This window comes from Coturnix japonica, chromosome 8, assembly GCF_054131305.1.
Source record: "Coturnix japonica strain WE chromosome 8, WE-NBRP24, whole genome shotgun sequence".
Taxonomy (NCBI): domain Eukaryota; kingdom Metazoa; phylum Chordata; class Aves; order Galliformes; family Phasianidae; genus Coturnix; species Coturnix japonica.
Genome location: NC_140670.1, coordinates 3,613,359 through 3,631,863, shown reverse-complemented (window position 1 = coordinate 3,631,863; position 18,505 = coordinate 3,613,359). Strand labels below are relative to the sequence as shown.

The 18,505-nt window shown below is 43.9% G+C and overlaps 2 protein-coding genes across 7 annotated transcripts in view; one reads left to right on the top strand and one right to left on the bottom strand.

Moving 5' to 3' along the window:
• Positions 1 to 209: 209 nt before the first annotated feature.
• Positions 210 to 7,644, bottom strand: PLAC9 (placenta associated 9). Its single transcript, XM_015866131.2, has 4 exons — positions 7,511 to 7,644; positions 1,209 to 1,303; positions 791 to 911; positions 210 to 404 (listed from the first exon to the last, which is right to left on the bottom strand). The coding sequence occupies exons 1-4, from the start codon at positions 7,566 to 7,568 to the stop codon at positions 379 to 381; spliced, it is 300 nt and encodes a 99-aa protein (XP_015721617.2). The 5' UTR covers positions 7,569 to 7,644; the 3' UTR covers positions 210 to 378.
• Positions 7,645 to 7,692: 48 nt separating this feature from the next.
• The window catches only part of LOC107315602 (uncharacterized), a 35,318-nt gene continuing 24,505 nt past the window's right edge, over positions 7,693 to 18,505 (top strand). For 2 of the 6 annotated variants that reach the window (XM_085554959.1, XM_085554958.1), the window contains exon 1: positions 7,693 to 7,907. In XM_085554959.1, the coding sequence (XP_085411085.1) occupies positions 7,693 to 7,907 (215 nt within the window). Of the gene's footprint in view, positions 7,908 to 17,837; positions 18,216 to 18,505 lie in introns of those variants that run through there. The other 4 variants (XM_015866119.3, XM_015866117.3, XM_015866120.2 and 1 more) reach the window with 2 other exon arrangements.

The following is an 18,505-nucleotide window of genomic DNA, read 5'->3' as shown; positions in this document are numbered from 1 at the left end:
GCGACTGAAAGTGTCTCTTCAGCAGTTTGCACTCATAGCAAGGCCTCAGTTCGTTGCCAGGGAAAGAAGATCTTCTTGAACTATGGAGAGGTTGGTTAGCTGTGTTTTGGTCCAGCACCCTGTCTGATCTCATTTTCCTTACTGAGAACGCTGTATTTGAAATGAAGTTTTGATGAAGTGCAGCCACCAAAAGATGTAAACCACAAAGCTTTGAAATGATATCTAGAAGCAAATAGCTCTTTATTGAAAAGCACAAGAACACAGAATGAAAAGTACTTTTGGGATTGTACATCTCTGCTCAAGTTCTGAGAACACCAGGGAGCTTTTTAAATCAATTGCAACTGTTTACAACAGCCACCTCGTTACTTTCATCTATCTTCAGTCTCTGCTGTACAAAGCGGCATCTGTATGAAGAAGATATGATGTAGTTATTCTTGGTTACAAGGTCAGGATCAATTTTTCTGGATAAATGTTAAAGTGTGATACCTGTTACTTTACAGAGAGGAGAACTGTTTGATTCATCAAAGCACAGAAAGAAGGTGCTTTGCAGTTCTTGGACAAGGTGGTAGTCAGCACAACCTGAATCTGAGCAGTACTTACTGTAGGTGTGTTGCAAATAGGCAGAGGTGGTTGTGACACTGTCCAGAACTGAACCATGTATTTCAACTGAGGCCTTCCCGGCAATGAATTGATTGAATGAATTATCTCTCATCCGATATGGTAAGATGGCTTTCAGAATAGCACACGTGACGTTGTTGTTAGCTTAGGTTATGTCCCACTAGATACTTACCATCAAAAATGTCTATCAGTGGGGATCCTGTGGCAACGGGGAGGTCTGATGTTGTCTCACTGATGATACTGAGCAGTGATTTGACTTCTGATTCTAGATGCTCCACAGTTTTTATTACCTTCTAATGGAAGAAAAGGATAAAAATGTAGAGAAAACCAGTCAAGGGGTCACATGGAAGGAATTGTGTACCAAATGTGTTAGTTAAAGGCGCATCCTGCTGTCCCATGTTACTAACAGCTGATTTACTCGTTGATTGCAATTTAAGCTTTTTCATGTTATAGTGGCCTCTAGTGGCACAAGTATTAGAATTTTATTTGGCAAGACTTAAATTACAGTATTTATAATAGAACGTTTTCTGTAGTTAAAAGATTTGGACAGAGGTTTAGTGTATTCAAGGAACCAATGCTACAGCTCTTACCTCTTCAATAATATCTAAGCGTTCGTGCATTGTATCACGTTCGTGGCACCGGCTTCCATGACTTCCAGGTAACAGACTGGTGGGGTCTGCAGCAGCTGGAAAAACATCCACAGTTACATTAACAGGACGTTTTTAGTCATAACGTTTGCCTTTGTGACTTCTGAGGTTGTATTTGCCTTGCTCAAGAGCATTCTTTATTGAGCATCTTGTCCTGGGTGGGAATAACTCAGTTAAATATGGATATACCCATGGCTGTACTCCATGTAGGAGCAGTATCTGATGCTGCCTATGCTTTAGTGGAGCATTTTCTTTTCCATAACTTGGTTATGGTTGGCACGGGAGGAACAGCCGTGTCTGTTTCCAATAGTGTTGTGTGAGAGCAGCGATTTGAACCTGGTGCAGTGTTTTGTGACAGGTTAGTGCTGTGGATTTAGGTGTTATCTGGTGTAAATGTTTTGGTAAGGATTGTAGCGGTTTGATGGTATCAGGTGTGTGCTGTGAACTGGAATAGAGCCCTTGAGGGCAGAGGGCAGGGAGAAGGAGAGGAATAAAACGTGACCTAATGAACTAGGTGTGGTGGTGTTTAAAAAAGGCTTTGGCAGAGTTTTAGCCAGTATATTTGAGTACATTGGACTTGCAGGGTTGGGTTTTTGTGCATTCGCCAGGAGGTGGTGCTGTGAGGACAGGATCCCAAAGACGTACTGTGCCCGTTTAGTGCTTACCAAGACTAGAAATATGGCAGCTATGTTGAAGGCAGCTGCTTCACGGTTGTCGGTGGTGTTTTGGGAATGTTGTTACTCTCCAATTAAGTAATCAGGTTAAACCATGCTCTGAAAACTTCTGCTTATTTACATGTTGGTTTTTTCTATCACAGCTAAAGCAATGTGGAAACGCTGGATTTTTGTGTCAGAAATGGAGGCTGCCAAGCAGTGGCTGCTGTTCATCTAACTTTTTCTGCTCCAACAATAGTATAATAACAAGATAAGCTCTTTTTTTACTGTCAGTTATTAATAGGATTTCCACCTTTCTAGTATTCCCAGCTCTATCTCTGTGTCGTGCCTGATTCAGCAGCATGCTGAACTGCTGCCCATCATATTGGAGGCACAGCCTTGAGTCACGAGGTGGAGTGGAAAGGTTGGGTGAGGGCCAGCACCAGGCCTAAATGTTTGTTTGTGGAGTTTTGGGCAGCCATAAGCTGTGTGCCAGGCTTGTTTAGTTTTGTGCATTTCCTAGCAATGGGAAATGCAGGAGAGCTAATGCTGCCCAGAACAGGTCCTGTTAGGAAGGGCCTGTGTCTCTGCCTGGATGGCAGCTTTCTCACCGCAGCAGTGATGCCTTTGTGCTTGTGGTGCCCTTCACCACCACACCAGGATGGGTTACTTTGGGAAGGGACAATGGATCAGGCAGACAGTGCTTTGGTCTGTAGTTCCTTGGGTTCTGCTGTTCTCAGAGCTTCGGCTTGAGGTTTTGGCTGCTGGTTATTTAGCTAGCCCACAGCCTTTATCTCTGGGATGGGCTGTTCATGGACACGTCCAGTCCTTTGTATGTAAATACGACATATATCTGAGTCACTGTGGTGACCCACGCTTTTACAAGAGCAAGCATTAAATTCTTAAGTTATTTATGCTGCCAGTCATCTAGAAATTCTGACTTAATTTCTCTCTTGTACATTTTGTCCTTTGTGTCAGGCTAATGAACCACCTAATACAAGGGTGGTTCTGCTGCCCTTTGCTGCAGTACCGTCAGAAACCAGTAGAAGGAGCAGAGAAACAGAGTTTGAGTGAGGTTTAAGGATGCCAGCAGGTAGAAGTGCTTTTGTGTGAGAAGTTAAAGCAGGACCCTCATAAACAAGAAGCTTGCTATTGGGTGTAAGGAAGTACAGTGGTTGTGTCATTGCCTCTTAGGTGTGTGAACTTCTTCATGTGATCTTTACGTGCCAGTATCTGAATTCCAGATAGGTAGTCACACCTGCTCTCACACTAAATACAAATGTGAGTATATAACTTCTGAAAAGCTTTTCATAATGTATATAAATCTATATAGGTATATACCTAGTGTGTGCATATATAATACATAGACATAAGTAAATGTGCATCTCAGACTGAAGTTGGTGTCAGAAATCAGAGGGTAATGTTAACTGCCACTTGACCAGTAGAAGTGCTACCAGATGGCATTTTTGCTCCTCTATGTCTGGCCCCCGACCATTAGTTGTATATATAAGCAAACTCTTGTCCATGTACCTGTGTCACAGAGGCATCTGATTCACAGAATTGCAAGCTGGAACACACCAATGCAGGTTAAAACACATTTTTACGTCATTGAATTGAGTTGGTAATTGAAAGTACCCTCTGCATTGCATGTACTGCTCATAAGGATAATTCCCAGAGATGCCTTACAAGTCAAACTGAAGATACGGACTAGCTGTAGAAAATACTGGGTTGGGTTCTTTGGGCTGGGTTATGGGGAAGGTTGAGCTAAGTGACCATTATGTTCCTTATTGGTCTTAAAGTTGTTGAAAAAAACCTTTTTATTTTGCCATTTTCTGTAACCATTGTAGTTTTGAGAACTGACTGAGAGTTCATGTTGTGCTCAGCAGGGAGCGCGAGGTAAACCAAAGCAGACCACAGGCCAAATGAAAGACAAGTGAGACCAAAAATGGAACCAGATGGCATATGAAGGCTGAAGTCATGTGATAGACAAAAGCGAATAGAAGGGAACATTTATAGCTATTGGAGGAGACAAGCTGCGCTGCATGTTCCTTTTTGTACTACCTTAGGTTTGGCACTACTATTTTATTCCTGTAGCATATAGCAAGAAGTGATGGGAAAGCTCCTACTGAGAAAACAAAGCTGGTAGTGATGGATTTGTGTTCCAACAGGAGAAAAATCATCACTTGAGTAAATTTGGTGACCCCTTCCAACTCAGCTGGGAGGAACATGATGGACGTCCAAAGGCAGTTGCCAGTCCTTGCTTACAGTGTTTCTTATCGAACTATACCGCTGGACTCAACATTAATGTGTGAACATAGCTTTAAAGGGTTAACTCAAGGTTTGCAAACGTAGTTGAGTTTAACTTGCTGCTGAGTATGGGAAAGATGGAACTTCAAAAGTCTATCAATGTTAATGCTTTCATACCTAGGTCTGTCTTAAGCCAAGACTGTTAGTCATGTTTAGTTTGGGGGACTGTTCTTCAAGACAGCAAGCTTAGTTTCCAGTTATGTCAACCCTCCTGTTTCCTTCGGGTGTATGAAGCACCTGGGTTTTGTGTATTTTTACATAAAGGAAGGTAAGACTGAAACGTTCCCCTCTTGGTTTGAAATATATTTCCAACATGCTGATCTTCTTGTGCCAAGTGGCCAGTGAACGTTGTCTTATGCTCGCTTTTGCAATAGAAAATGGCTACAAGAAATCAAAGAGAAAAGAAGGATGGTTTACGTGGCTGGTGAGTAAGTTGCTCTTAAGGAGAGGATATTCTGATGTTTTGAGCTACAAATGCATGTTTCCCTTTATTTCTGTATGTGTATGGATTTGGTTTGGAAACTAAGGCGAAGTGTTAGGATTAATTACAGCTAATAGCTGTATAAGAGATACTTGTGTGTGCAGAAGAGGATGAGCCATTTCGGGAAGAAAAGGAAGTGTGTTGTGGCACATGTAAAGAATGTAAGTTATGTGACATGGGTGAGCTTAATCTGGTTTTGAGAATGGAGGAGGTCAGAGAGGGGAATATTTGATGCCGCCCCTAAATTTGAGGGTGACCACTGGTATCTGGGGATAAGGATTTCTGAGGATGTGGCTTTTGGGCTGTGCTTAGTAATAGGAGCTGCAATCACAGGGAACAGGGTGTGAGGTGAGTCTGTGACTACAGCTAATTGACTCTGTGGCTGTGTAGTTTGTATGTGAATAAGTTTTGGCCATAGAAAGAAATATCGTAGTACAGGAAAGACAATCTTGTCATTTTTGTCCTAATACTAAAAAAAATTCTAGGAACTTGACTGAAGATGTGTTATCCTCTGGCAGACATTTTGTGTGTACTGCAACCACTCTGGAAGGGGCTTCTATAGGGAAAGGAAACATCTGTTATGTGGGGTGTAGATGAAACTACTGCTAGCTCATTAGTAGCAAATGATGACTCAGGCTGGTTTCAGATGGTACCTCATGAGTTTTACTGTGGATTTAAATAGACTGTTTTGAAGCTTGATCATCTGGGAGCACAATACTGCTTTGAGAGTGCAAGCAGTTGATTTTGTGCAAAAATAGGCAGTTCTGAAGGTTTGGTTGTGTTCTATTTTTCCCTCTTCGGTTTCTAAACATTAGCCTGCCTCTGATTGCTGAATATTGCCTTTATCATTGGCCATTCAGTCCAAAACTTGTTGAATCTACCCAGCCTTGAGGGGAAAAATACTTTCCCTTATGCTTTATTTTGCCTTTTCTTGCATTAAAAGCCAGATGAACTTAGACTTCTTAAAACACTAGGCTCCCCAGTTTCTCTTTCCCAGTAGCATGCTCAGTACTGGGTATGCTCATCTAACTGGAGTGTGCCACAGGGCCCGGCCTGCTTACCTGATTGCCCGATAGTTGTTTACATGAGGATTCCAGGTCACCTCTGTTCCATGCATAAATGCATAGGAGACACTGTGCTGCTGGGACGCTACACCCTCAGAACTATTTGCCCTGAGCTTTTTATAGGAATGGCAGTGTGTTTAAATGGGGCAGGTATCGAATGGCCTGGTGCACGTGACTATAGTGAATGCTGTATTAGCAGCAGCACCATCTCACAAACTAACCCAGCAGTAGCAGCTAGGAATGAAAAGCTGCAGACAGCAGGTGGGAGCCTGTAATTGTTTCAACTGGACACCCACACTAACCTGTCACCTTGAGCCGCCTGAAAGCTGATGCTGTGAACATGAAATAGTTCCTGTTAATGGCTGAATAAAAACATAAGCTCTATTCTGTCCAACCCCAAACCATTTTTAAGAGGAACTGTTGCCAAACAAAACAGGAAAAACCAATGGATGAATCATGGGGGTGTAGCGGTCAGGGGAAGGATCTGTAATAAGAAGTCGTGTTCCTCATCTCAAAGGTAGAAAAGGGACAGTAGAAGTGACTTCTTTGAAGTCTTTCAGCCAGCCACGATACACACCTGGCTGTGACAGACACAAACTCAAACCCTTCCTCAGCTTGACTTGAAGAAACCAGCCAGTACAGACCAGGAACTCTCACCTTACTAATAACTATTTCCTCCTGCCTCCCTGTGGCGAGAGCTGTTCTGAGACAGGCTTTTTCTTTCCTTTTTCCTTTTCTTGTAGATAAAATAATACGTATAGGGAGCAAATAAGCAAAAACAGTTTTCCTGCCGTACTCCTGGGGTGGAAACTAGCCAGAGTGCCCTTGCTAGAACTGATAATTCAGTTTGTCACAGATAAACGTTATGAAGCCAGTTGTGTGGGAGGGAGGTAGGACAAGGAAGAGCATGTGGTACTTGGGGGGAGAAGGGACTAAACAGTTGTTTGGGAAATATTTGGGTTGTAATGGAAACTCACTGCCCTGCCACAAAATACAAACACTGTGTGTTGTCAGGCAGTCTGAGCAGAGGGGGAATGATGCTGGGCCTCAGCTAGCAGAAAACACGTAATGCAAACAGGCTGTGAAGCCAGGTTTGTGGTAGCAAGGGGACTATAAATCCTGGGACTGGCTGAACAGATCAGCTCTCGGCCATACCATCAGCTGAAATGCTATTACAGGTTAGGTTAGCACCAGCCCTGCTCTTAATAAAAGCACAGCTTAGATGCCAGTTTATCAGCTGTTGTGTGTTTCTGCTTCTTACTCCCAAGGTATTTGAGGAAGGCACTGCGAGCCTCAAGGATCTTAACAAGTAATCCAAAGCAGAAGAGACAAAAATGCAGCACTGTTAAGCAGCACATCTAAAAAGGAGGTTTGGATAAAGGAGATTCTGTCTCTGTTCACCTTGAACTTCGGCCTTAGTTTGGTGAGGTTTCGTATGTGTTGTTGTAAAGGCTCCAGAGCATTGATGATGGAGGTGCAGCACATGTCAACTTCTGAAAATATATTGATAGTGTATTTCCCTGCTGCTGTTGAGTAGAGAAATAGCTCTAAGAAAGCAGTTTGCCTTTAGGACAGGTTCAATAGCACAGAATTAGAGATATTCCCCTGAAGAGGATGCATACCTGTGACGCCTTCATAGAAAACCCATAGAAGAAGCAATTCCTTATCTCCCCCTCCTGCCCCCATGCAAAGTCTTTCACCATGCTGCAGTTTGTGCTTTTCAAGCTTGGAGTCACTCACCAAAGAGCTCCTGTTCCTGCAGGACTCCAGCAAACGCCAGTGCCCAGATGAGCAGCATGGTCCCACGCTTCGCTCTGGTCCCGGTGCAGAGCACGGCAGGCTCCCTCCCAGGCTGTGCATAGACTGCTCCGTCTGTCCGTCCAGCAGTTCGTGCTGAGGTTTAGCCAGAGCTAGGAGGAAATATGCCCAGGCTGAGCCAAGATTCTGAAACTGTGCTTTTTTTTTTTTTTTTTTCTTCCCTCCCTTTAAGAAAAAAAAAACCACCACCACCCTTCCAGCTCCACAAAAAGCCCAGTTATCCAGGCAGGCTGGCAGCGCTCCAAGCTCCCCCAAAGTTTTTACCCTGTATTTATTTATGCAGCCTACAACTGGAATGTGCTGGAAAACTCGGAATCCAGTAAGTACAGCAAGGGGGGCAAGAAAACGAGGGGGATAAAGGGAAGGGGAGGGGTGCGGGATGTTTCTTTCCCTGCAGGATTTGGTGTAGGGTGTGGGAAGTAGGGAGGTTGGGGAATGTGGGATCGTTAGGGTTGTGCAAAAACAGGGGTCTCGTGTCATTTGTTTTCAGGACTTCAGAGAAAAATCTCTTTTGGGCAGGCGAAAGTTCTGCTGGACTGAGCACAGCAGCCTTGTGTTGGTGATGCCTCGCCTTTGGAAAGCGACAGAAGCTCCTCGGAGCTCTTCCCAGTCAGGAAGGTGTTGGAAATAAGTTAGATGTGATAACACCGTACGTTAAGATAGCTCCGTCAACGGTGTTCTGACTGCGTGCTTGGTTGAGCAGATCTAAGTTAAATGTTTATCTTCAGAGCTCGTGGGTGTCGTGTGGATAAGTGTCCGTGTGTGAGGATGTAGCCCTCTGGCCCTGATCCTGCTGCAGGTTCCTGGCACAACCTGCCACATCCCTCCCACTTTGCAGGTCTTTAGCTTCCTACCTTTGAAGGAGTATTAATAATCCTACACAACTTCAGGAAGAACAGCAACAAAAAAAAAGGTTTGTGAAGCGTTTTGTGTTGCCTGAGTTCAAAAATAAATAGATTTCCATGCAAACTTACATTTTTATCAAGGAGTAGATATTACAGAGCAAGTTAGGAATGCACTGCAAAGCCCGTGTACAACTAAGGCTGTACATGCTGTACAGAGGCTATGACTGCTGAAGTAAGAGATTGTCTGTGTTGAGACTATGGGGGAAGTGGAAGCGAAGCCAACAGACAGAGGACATGCAATGCTGTGCCGGTCACTTCTTTACCAGCGGGATGTTGACCTGCAGGAGTGAGAGCCTTGTGCTGCTTTGGAGAGAAGCCTCGGGGCAGGACGATGCTTATGAGTAGTTGGTTTTTGTTTCCTGAGTATGTTTCTCCTGGACCTTTGTCCTTATACTAAGTGTCTTTCTCAAGTGCAATCTCCCTCTTGTGCTCTTTCTAAGGGAGCCGGTTTCTGGATGCTTTTCTGCCGTGCTCTGCAATATACTACTAAAAAGCAATGAACGTTCATAGAATTGGTTTTTCCCTCTACACCAGAAAAGCTATAAAAATATATAGAAATTGCTGTTCTGGACCACGGCTGCAGAGGTCACTCAGCCCCTTTCTGCATGTTTCCTGCAGATTCCTAATGAATTCATCTCAGGATCATGGAACAGCTACTTTCTTCCAAGGTGGCTCCTTCTTATTTGTCGAACGGTGCTATGATTAACCACAGTGAGATCTGGTGCCCACAGGGAAGTGAAGAAAACAGTGAGGATTTCCTCTAGTATCGTACTCTGGAGGTTGTTTCTATAGTGAGAGAAGCTCTTCCTGCACAAGGGAAATACAGCCAAAAGAAACACGCCAAGTAAGATTCTGATGTTCAGTAGGGCTACCTGTCTAAAGCGTTTTGGTCATCTTGGGTAATTGCCTAAGTTGAGTCCTGCTGTTGGTAAGCACTCAGAATGAGGTTGCAGATGAACAGCTCTTAATCAGCGTTGTGAGTTAGAAAATATTCAGTTAAACTGCAAAGTAGGTTGTTCAGTGCAAGGCAGAAGATCTGGGTGTAGCAGAGAGTATGTGATATCTATAAAGCTATTTGTCTTCTGGAAAGTTAGTCAGTCACTGATTACCATCAGAGAAAGCATTCTTCAGCGTATTCATCTTGGAAATGTCCATATATGAGAATATAATGAGATCATATGAATATAGGTTTGCACAAAATCCAGCTGTTGAGATGTTCCCAAGACACCAGCAGCCAAAGAAAGCATACCAGTGAACAGGGATGGGAATTTCTGCCAGCAGGCAGTCTGGCAAAAGGGAGAGCAAACACAAGGTTTGAGTCTATTTTGGGAGCGTGGGGGGTTTTTTGTGTTGTTTTCCTTACTTTGTTTTCTTGCAGCCTTTCTGCATCTCTTTCTTGGACAAACCAAAGGCTTGGCAAAAGCAAGTAGGTCATAGAGATACTATGGAGCGCTTAGGGAGGAGAAACAGAATAAACAAAGGCTGTATGTCAGCAGAGGATGTGTGTGCCATAAAAAGGAAGATCGTATCATTGGGCATGAAATCTGGCAGTGTGGACTGGAGTCTGGCTGAGCATGAACTTGGCAAAGGTTGAATTGCAGTCCCTCGTGACTGTAAGCGAAACAGAGAGAAAATTAAATGGAGATTACTTCCAGGAACAAAAATACAGTCAAACACCCATCCATGTAGGGAAAGGAGAGTGCCTTACACGGCGAAGAGGAAAACAAGAGAATGATCTCCATCCTGGACTTAGCACAGAGGGACAAAGAAATTGGTGCGAGGTTACTGTGGATGTTCCCTTGGGAGAAGACGTTTGCCTACCAGGGTCTGTGGGGATTCCTCACTTATTTATTTGTTATCTGCCAGCTGCTTGTGACCTGACGTTCTCACCACCTGGAGGTTGCTGAATCCCTTATGTAAAATGAGGCTTGGTTTCATGATTCTTCAAGAGGAGGTGAATTATTTTCACCCTCTTTATTGACTTCCTGACTGCTGGGTTGAAGCAGTAATTGAATATATGTGGAAGCAGAGTGCATTGCTTGGAGAGGCTGATTTTGGAAGAACAGGTATGCAGCTTGTCCAACCAGGAATTAGCTTTCCGAGGAGTGTATCACTTGGTGAGCAAATGGAAGAAGGTATCTTGGAGTGGTGAGATCACCAGAATGAAACAGTCATTGCCACTTACAGCTTCGTCCTTCTCCGAAACAATACATTTTGTACTACGCCTAAGGCCAGCAGTGAGTCAGCTTCTCTCTGGAGGCGATTCCTTTGTGTCATCTTGGTGCCAGCACTCTAAGCTGGGTTCTCTTTGCCAGCATTAGGTAAGCAGCTGAGGGGTTCAGGCTGTCATGCATCTGTGATTTCAGCTTCCTGAGCAATCAGCTGCAAGAAACCTGAATCACAAGACCGAAGGTGGGTCGCATGGGGTGTTAGCGAATGGTGTCTTACTGATTGTTTTTAGCCAGCTGTTAGATCCTTCCATTTCGCAGATCTCACGGATGCCAATAAGCCCAACTGTGCCTCAGGAACCCCTGTGGAGCAAGCTATGGAACATGCCTGTTCTCCCTAGAGAAAATACAACTTCATCCTGACAAAGCTAAATTAGCAAATCTGAAGTTGACCCTTGTTTCTTAACTTAATGTTGCACAGATGGGACTCTGGTAATGCATAATGCTTGTTTTATTTATTATTATACAGAAAACTGCATCCTCTTGCTGTCGCAACTTTGCATCCACCCATCTGAGTCACATTAAAAAATGTGAAATAACTCCGTGAATCCACAGCAAATAACAGCGTTGAGAATAACACTCAGGGGGGAAGCACTTGATTGTTTTCAAATGGGAATGACTCAGCTGGTGACTTTAGCAGGCCAGTGTTGCACACTACACCGGTTTAAGGAAATAATGGCTTGAAACTGGACGAACATTTTCACTCTGTGAAGGAGTAATTCATATCTGAAAAGTTGTTCATCTGTTGACTAGCGCCTTGTTGAACACAGGTGATGAGAAACAGCAGTGAAACAGAGGTCTGTGTTACTTAATGTCTGTGTACCTTTCTGCGTTAGAAAGCTCATTAGCTGTGTATGTCAATACTTCCTGAATTCAAGGGCTTCACCATATGAGCTAGCTGTGAGATACAGATGTTTAATGAAACAGAAACAACTGGAATAAATCCCATTTCAGACCAATAGTCAGCCTGTTCTCATCTTGCCTTAATTACTGCAAGATCGTGGACAGATTCTGAAGGAAGTATGATTTGCCAGAGAGAGAAGCCAAGCTAATCTCCTCACTGTCACTCCCCTGTAGGTTTGTAGTACGTCTATTACTTTGCAGCTGATGTAGTAAGAATCCCAGGTTAAGGCTCCTTTTGAGATGAATGTGGGTTAGGAAGTAGAATGCTGTAGCGGGATGTTAGTAGACCTTTATCCTGTCTTTACCTGCCATTTTTCTTCAGGCATGCTTTTGGCACTTATTCCAAGGTAAAGACTGAGTAAGAACATGGTATGATTTTTTTTCCTGTCCTGCTGTCTGGTGGATCCTGTTCAGCAAGAATTGGTACAGTTAGCTGTGACTGCATGGGGCCGGCATCTTGCCTCTTTAATTCCAGCTGCTGAACATCGTTGGGAGATAATGTGAATACTTACATAATGCTGCTATTTAACAAGAGAAGTTGCTGTAGTTGCCAGAGGGAAATGTTGTAATCGTGAACGGAAAGAGAAGTGCCCGCAAAACAATTTCTACTTAATGTTCATCCAGGACATGAAAAGCCTTGTGAGACTATGGACAAATAGATGAACAAGATCAGCATTCACCGCAAGCTGTAGAGTCAGGGCATTAACTCATGCTGTTGGAAAACAGATGTGAACTCTGGATTCCTGTCCTCCACCCTTTGTTTTGAATTTTTCTCTAATGAAATCCTTGAAGGGCGATCAGTTCCATATGTTTCTGGGGGGAGGGCAAAAATGGTTACACCTGTTACTGGTTTGCTGCATCTGCGCAGGTATTCCTGTTACTGCTAAGGGCAAAACACTTCAGAACAGGAATTATCACCTGAAACTCAGTCCTCACGGGAAATCAGCTGAGCTCTGATGCTGTTGCTAATGTCAGGTTTTAGGACATCCTACCTCACTTCAAAAGGTAAGTTGAATCCAGGTCTATCAAAACACCTGCAACAGTGCACTGTCTGGATGTAATAGAGTGTACAGTTCTGCTTTAAGTAATCAGCTCAAATGAACTGTTAATTAATTCAGACCCACCACTTGCTAGAAGAGTAACAGAAGTGTTCTTCCTCAGTTCCCAAACTCATTTATGCCATTTTAAGAGGAAGTTTTTCCCCCAGAGGGTGGTGACACACTGGAACAGGTTGCCAAGGAGGCTGTGGATGCCCCATCCCTGCAGGCATTCAAGGCCAGGCTGGATGTGGCTCTGGGCTGCTGGTTGGTGACCCTGCACACAGCAGGGGGTTGAAGCTGGGTGACCATTATGGTTCTTTTCAACGCAGACTACTCTATGATTCTCTGATTTTGTACTTTTCTGTAAGCTTTTCCTGCTTGGGAATGGCTTTTTGCCATCTATAGCGGTGACTGCCTTAAGCTTCTTCTAATTAATGCTGAGAAAAGAGGAAGCAGCAGATTAGCAGATAGAATACATGGGAAGGAAATGAAAGGTTCAAGGCGTGTGTTTAAGGAATAAGAAGCACCAGAAGTGAGGACAGAGGAGTCATGTGAGTCATCAGGACTCCTTAAATAATGCCATAGCAATCTGTTCTCTATAGGCTTTATTGTCAGGCAGGTAAATGTCAAGAGGCTGATAGGGTAGGTGGTTTGAATTGAGAAGAGCTGACACCAGTTTGGGGAGCAGAAATTGGTCTGCTTGTGTGGGTGAAGAGGTGCTGTGCTGAGAGCAGGGAAGGATGGGGCTGGCCGGAGGAGAGGCTGTGGCAGAGAGCAGAAAGGGGCTGAGCGTGTTGCCTGGTGCTGGAGAGGCAGCCTGCAATGGCAGAGCCCTGCTTGCCTTGCTGCATGGCAGGTGGCTGTCCAGGTTAACCCCTCCTGGCCCTGGGAGCTGCGCTGCTCCATCCCTCCACCCCCATCTTCAGCTCAGCTTTTGATTTCTTTTGATCTTCCCACAATTGCACTAAACGAAGCTGAGTTGTGGGCTGGATGAGCTGATTCTGGGCACAGTGTGAGCTGCAACCTAGAGCTTAGTGATTTAATTAGACACAGCGGGAGGAAAGGGAAGAGGATTTAGATCAATGAGAGTCTGGGCTAAAGGAGCGGGCTCTAGGCTGTTATGTACTTGACCTTGGTATTACTTAAGCTAACCAGGAGGCAAAGGAGTTCAGCCCATCGAGGGGCAGCGCTTTGGTGAAGCATTTCTTGCCTTGGTAGAAGTGTGTGTTCTTCATTGTAGTTGCATGTCCCATGCGTCAGAAACTTTTGAAGGCCTTTTGAGCCTTTGAAAGTGTTGTATAGCAGGTATCTATAGACTGTGGTAGATGTGAACATCTTTGAGTAATTCTGTCATCAAACCAAACGACTTTGGTGCCTCTTCCACTAATGCGATCAGATAGTCTGTCCTGCGTCAGAACCTTACACGAAGCACACCCAGACTGTTCTTTAGACTCACATACTGCAAACATGTTCCTTGAATTGATGCCTGTCCTTTCTCTCAGCCCCTATAAAATAAACCCTGAGAAAGCCAGATCTGTTTCCATTGGTTTTGCTCTACCTTAGTCTTTTCTAAATTGCCTGAAGGTAATAGGCAGCAGTGTAAAAGACCACAGCTCAGTTGCTGTCTGAAAGACAGAAACACTGGAGGATGGAAATCTGGACTGTTTTAGTAGTATTGACTTATGCATAAACTGAGAAGGAAGTGAAATCATACACCAAAGAATAAAACGTTGCCTATTCCATTATCATTATTACTACTGGAAATTCCTTTCTTGCTTTTTGTTTATCCACACTGATTTTCACAGTGGTTTACCACCATGTTCCTTTTGCACCAACGCGTTGTGTAATCTCAAATTATCATTTCTGTTTTGTGCTGCTACTCTGAATGACTTTTTAGTGTTTCTTTTGGCATACATGTAGACTGTTTCCACTCTCTTTCTTTCTGTATCTGACCAAGTTCTGCAAAGAGCTCTCCGCTTTGGACAGACTATGGTGTCCCACCCACTGAGGTTGGAAATGTTATTAATTTTATTTACTGTGGGGGAAAAGCTTGGCTAACCCTTCACGGATCTCTTTCAAATCCTGTAATTCAGTGAAGTCTTTATTTACAATGGTAATAGCTATTTCTCCTTGCGCTCACCAAACTGATTTATCTCTGGTTTCAAGAGAATGAGGAGCTGTTTTCCATTTCTAAAGTCTGTAGCTCAAGTTAAATCTTCTACCATCAATGTAAAAGGCAGGAAAGTCAGCACCAACCTATCCTAGGGCAGATACTTTGTTGCTCGTGTTAATTGTTTGGTTCTGATCAATGTTTCCAAATCTGAGCAGCTACTGGGCCATTCCTTAGATGTCTGCCCATTTTCTAAGTTTCAGTCTGCAGGTAGTGATCATCTCGGTCCAATTTGAGATGTACTGATACAAAGGAAGTAAACTACTTCATTCCAGTAGCTAAGAGGCATTTGTGTTTTTTCAAACTGAGTGAAAACTAAGGTTATATATGAAAGGTTAGCAGGGTCAGATATTAAAAGATGATACAATGGGAGGTGACTTTTGCAGAGCAGTGTGAAACCAAAATGAAACAAGGACAATCTGGATGTTTCAAGTGCAATGGGCCGCAGCCACATGCAGGTAATTGATCCAAAGACACTCAGAAAAAAAGATGCTTACAGAAATATAGATCAGGGAAATGGCTATGGGGGTATAGCACCTTCCTGGAAATCACTAAGGGGATATGATGCCTTCTTGACCGACTGGTTCAAAGCCATATCATGATACACTGTGATCAATGTCCTTTTTGATGTAGGTGTAGACAGTGCTCAGTGGTATGCTGGAAAGAAACCATCTTCCATGCACTGGTGCTACTGCCCTCCCCCAGGAGATAGCAGTGTTATGGCTGAGGATAAGTCCTACTTTGTTTGATCAAAGACTGGGATTCATTAAGGAAGTCCAAGACAACTTCTTATAAAGTTTCAGGGATTATTTTTCATTTTATAAATCTTAGGATTTAAGGTCCTGGCCATCACCAAGAAAAAGCTTAATGTTAAAAGGTTTTCCTTGATATAAGTGAATGAAATCTTACATTTTAGTGTAACTTAATTTTTTTAATAAGCAGGGTTGAAAATGGCAAGGTTAAGCAGTAAATCTGAACTGGGGGGCCTTTAGTGTTGATTGCAAGGCATACTGAGCCACTGGTGTTCTGATGTGAGACTGTGCCCCCAAAAATGTCATAGATGGGGTATTGCCTTCTGCTGGAGAGGCCTGGGTTTTAGGCAGCAGTGGATATGGCAGTGCCTGATAATAATTGCATTGGTAAAAACAAATAAGTAGGAATTTGCTAGCAAAATATATTGGGAAGAAGAAAACCAAAGTAAATTACTAGGTAAAGAAAGGTTTTAAATAACAAGAAGCGTCCTGCTCAGAGGAAGCACAGAGATTCTCAGAAGGCATCATGTGTTCAGGGTGACAAAAGCCAGCTGTTTGAGAAAGGGAAAGTGAGGCTGGTATCTACAGCCATCATCTCTGTGTGCAAAGATAATGAAGGTAAGTACGTAAAGTGGCAGACAAAGCTTAAGGATCTTGTAAGGACAATGAAGTTTGACAGGCAAGAATGAAAAGAAGACGCATCTAATAATAGTGTGTTTAACCGTTTATCTCTCATTAAGGAAATAAGCAGCTCAGAAAATGGTCATAGTTAACTTACAGCAATTACCACGATGCACAGTCAGCATTTCCAGCACACGCTTAGGTAAGGATGTTGAGAGGATGCTTGAGGCAGGCCGAAATCCACAGCAGGAGATTCCATGTACCCTTTTCCCCTGATGGGCTGCTTGTTTGGTGGTATCTTTGAAGGACACTGATTCAGTTCTTCATGTACTTCTGTCCTGACAAATCCTTGGTGCTTGATCAAATTATCCTCAAAATACCCTTACCATTTTTTCTTGGTTTGCAAGTGCTAGCCACAGATCTGGGCCTCATTTGGTAGGGAGATGAATTCCTGTAGTCTCAAGCACTAGCTAGTGTGCAGGTTTGTTTATCACTTCTGACTCTATAGTTGAGATATGTTGCTCTTTCTGACTTCAAACTTCTTAAAAATGGTACGATAAGCCTGTGGTAAGTTTTGTTCACGTGCGTTTTGCATTCATCATTCTCCACCAAAAACACTTGAGCAGTGCCTGGAATAGCACCTCTTCTGTGTTTTCCCTGAGGAAGTTCTAACCACCAACATAAAATGTTGGACTTGACCCATTTTTTGTTTTTCTGCAAGTTGTTGTGTTCCTCACATGTTGCTGCTGGGAGATTAGGAATCCAGTCAACCAGTCAGGACTCCCAGCCATCTTAAAGCCAGGTATTGCTGTTTTAACTGTTTTATTTTCCCTTTCCTGTGCACCATTTCACGTGTGTTTTGAGTAAGTGGCAGTTCCACCCACCTTCTCTCTTGGCTTCAAGGCACCAGTGAAGCCATCCCAAACTTGAGTCTTAGGGCCGACTGCCTTTTGGTCTCCTTGCTTCTGACAGCAGTAGGCTGCAGGGTTATGGCCATGTGCACCACAAGCAGCTCCACGGATTGCACATCCACCACTGGAAAGCAAAGGGCAAAAGCTTTGAGGATGTGAGACTAAGGAAGAAGTTGTGAATCTAGAGCTTTTTCTGTGTTCCAGTCCAAAGAGTGTGGACCTATCTGCCATACCTGTGTAAGGAAGGCTCCAACAACATGGCTCAGGGCTTCCTAGAGCTCCCAGAGGACTATTAAATCATTTATTATGACTCTTCCCTATTAAGCAGTCCATTATACTGGTCAGAGTACTCTGTGGAGGGGGTCAGGTCACAGCCTGGGTTGGATTACAGTATGCAAGTTCTCTATCTTAGATGTGCATGTGTCTCAAACACCACAAGAAGAAGTTGGGTCTTCCTTGCTACTTGCATCACCCCTAGAGCGTGTTGTTAAATCGTGGGCCCTGCGGTAAGCCCAGATCATGCTCTGCAGCTCAGCGGTAAGTAAGTAAAGCTTCAAGTGTCCTGCTAACAGAATGTCACCCAGCATAATCCAGGCCCTGACTCAAATTGACAAGGACAGGTTGGCCTCCAGAATAATCTCTTTAAATAGCAACAACCCTCTCTCAAAGTCACTTCCCCTCCCCCACTCCCCCTGTATTGCTGCTCCCAACGAGTCACCTGCTCTTCCCACCCAAGCAGTGCAGGGCTGGCGGTGCCAGCAGGCGAAGTGCGTCCCTCCTGCTGTGCTTTGCACCCGGAATTATAATGAATTTTGCAGCTCAGTTGATCTACTCCAGGGTGTTAAAAAACAGAACTCCCAGGGACCGCTACAGGGAAGATGAAGACTACGATCCTTTCTGGCAAAGGTTGGAGAGTATTGCTGTCTGACTTAGAACTAGAGCTCCTTTTTCCCTGCAGGGACCTCGGTCAGCCCTTCAGGTCCACCCAGATCCAGGCCTGTGGACATGATCTCCCCTGGACCCCTCCTGCCTCCTTACCATGTTGTAGTTGGAGTTTTGCTTCGCCTCGTTGTTTATTTAGTCGCTGTGCTGTATAGGTAATGATTTCTATTTTCCTTTCCTTTCTAAAGAAAAAAAAGAGGTGGTTTGTAATTTTCCAATGTCTCCTAGAGCTCTGTGGCTGTGAGGTGCTCCTGGAGTCATCCACTGGCAGCAGTGGAGCTGTGAGTACTTGCAGCTGATATTCATATCTCTGACTTCTCTGTAAGCACTGCATTAGGAGAATCTCAGGCAGGCCTATGGATTGCCCAAAGTTTACCTTGGGATGGCTCATAGAGCATCCTGCTGTGATAGACATCCTGCAGTTAGCTTTGTGCCAGTGTTTATA

Bases quoted from the DNA above. Each gene is read 5' to 3' on its own strand.
- PLAC9 (XM_015866131.2), bottom strand. From the start codon at position 7,568: ATGCTGCTCATCTGGGCACTGGCGTTTGCTGGAGTCCTGCAGGAACAG. The intron at 1,304-7,510 runs GTGAGTGACTCC...ATGTTTTTCCAG, and splicing joins GCAGGAACAGGAGCTCTTTG to CTGCTGCAGACCCCACCAGT. The intron at 912-1,208 runs GTAAGAGCTGTA...TTCTTCCATTAG, and splicing joins GCTTAGATATTATTGAAGAG to AAGGTAATAAAAACTGTGGA.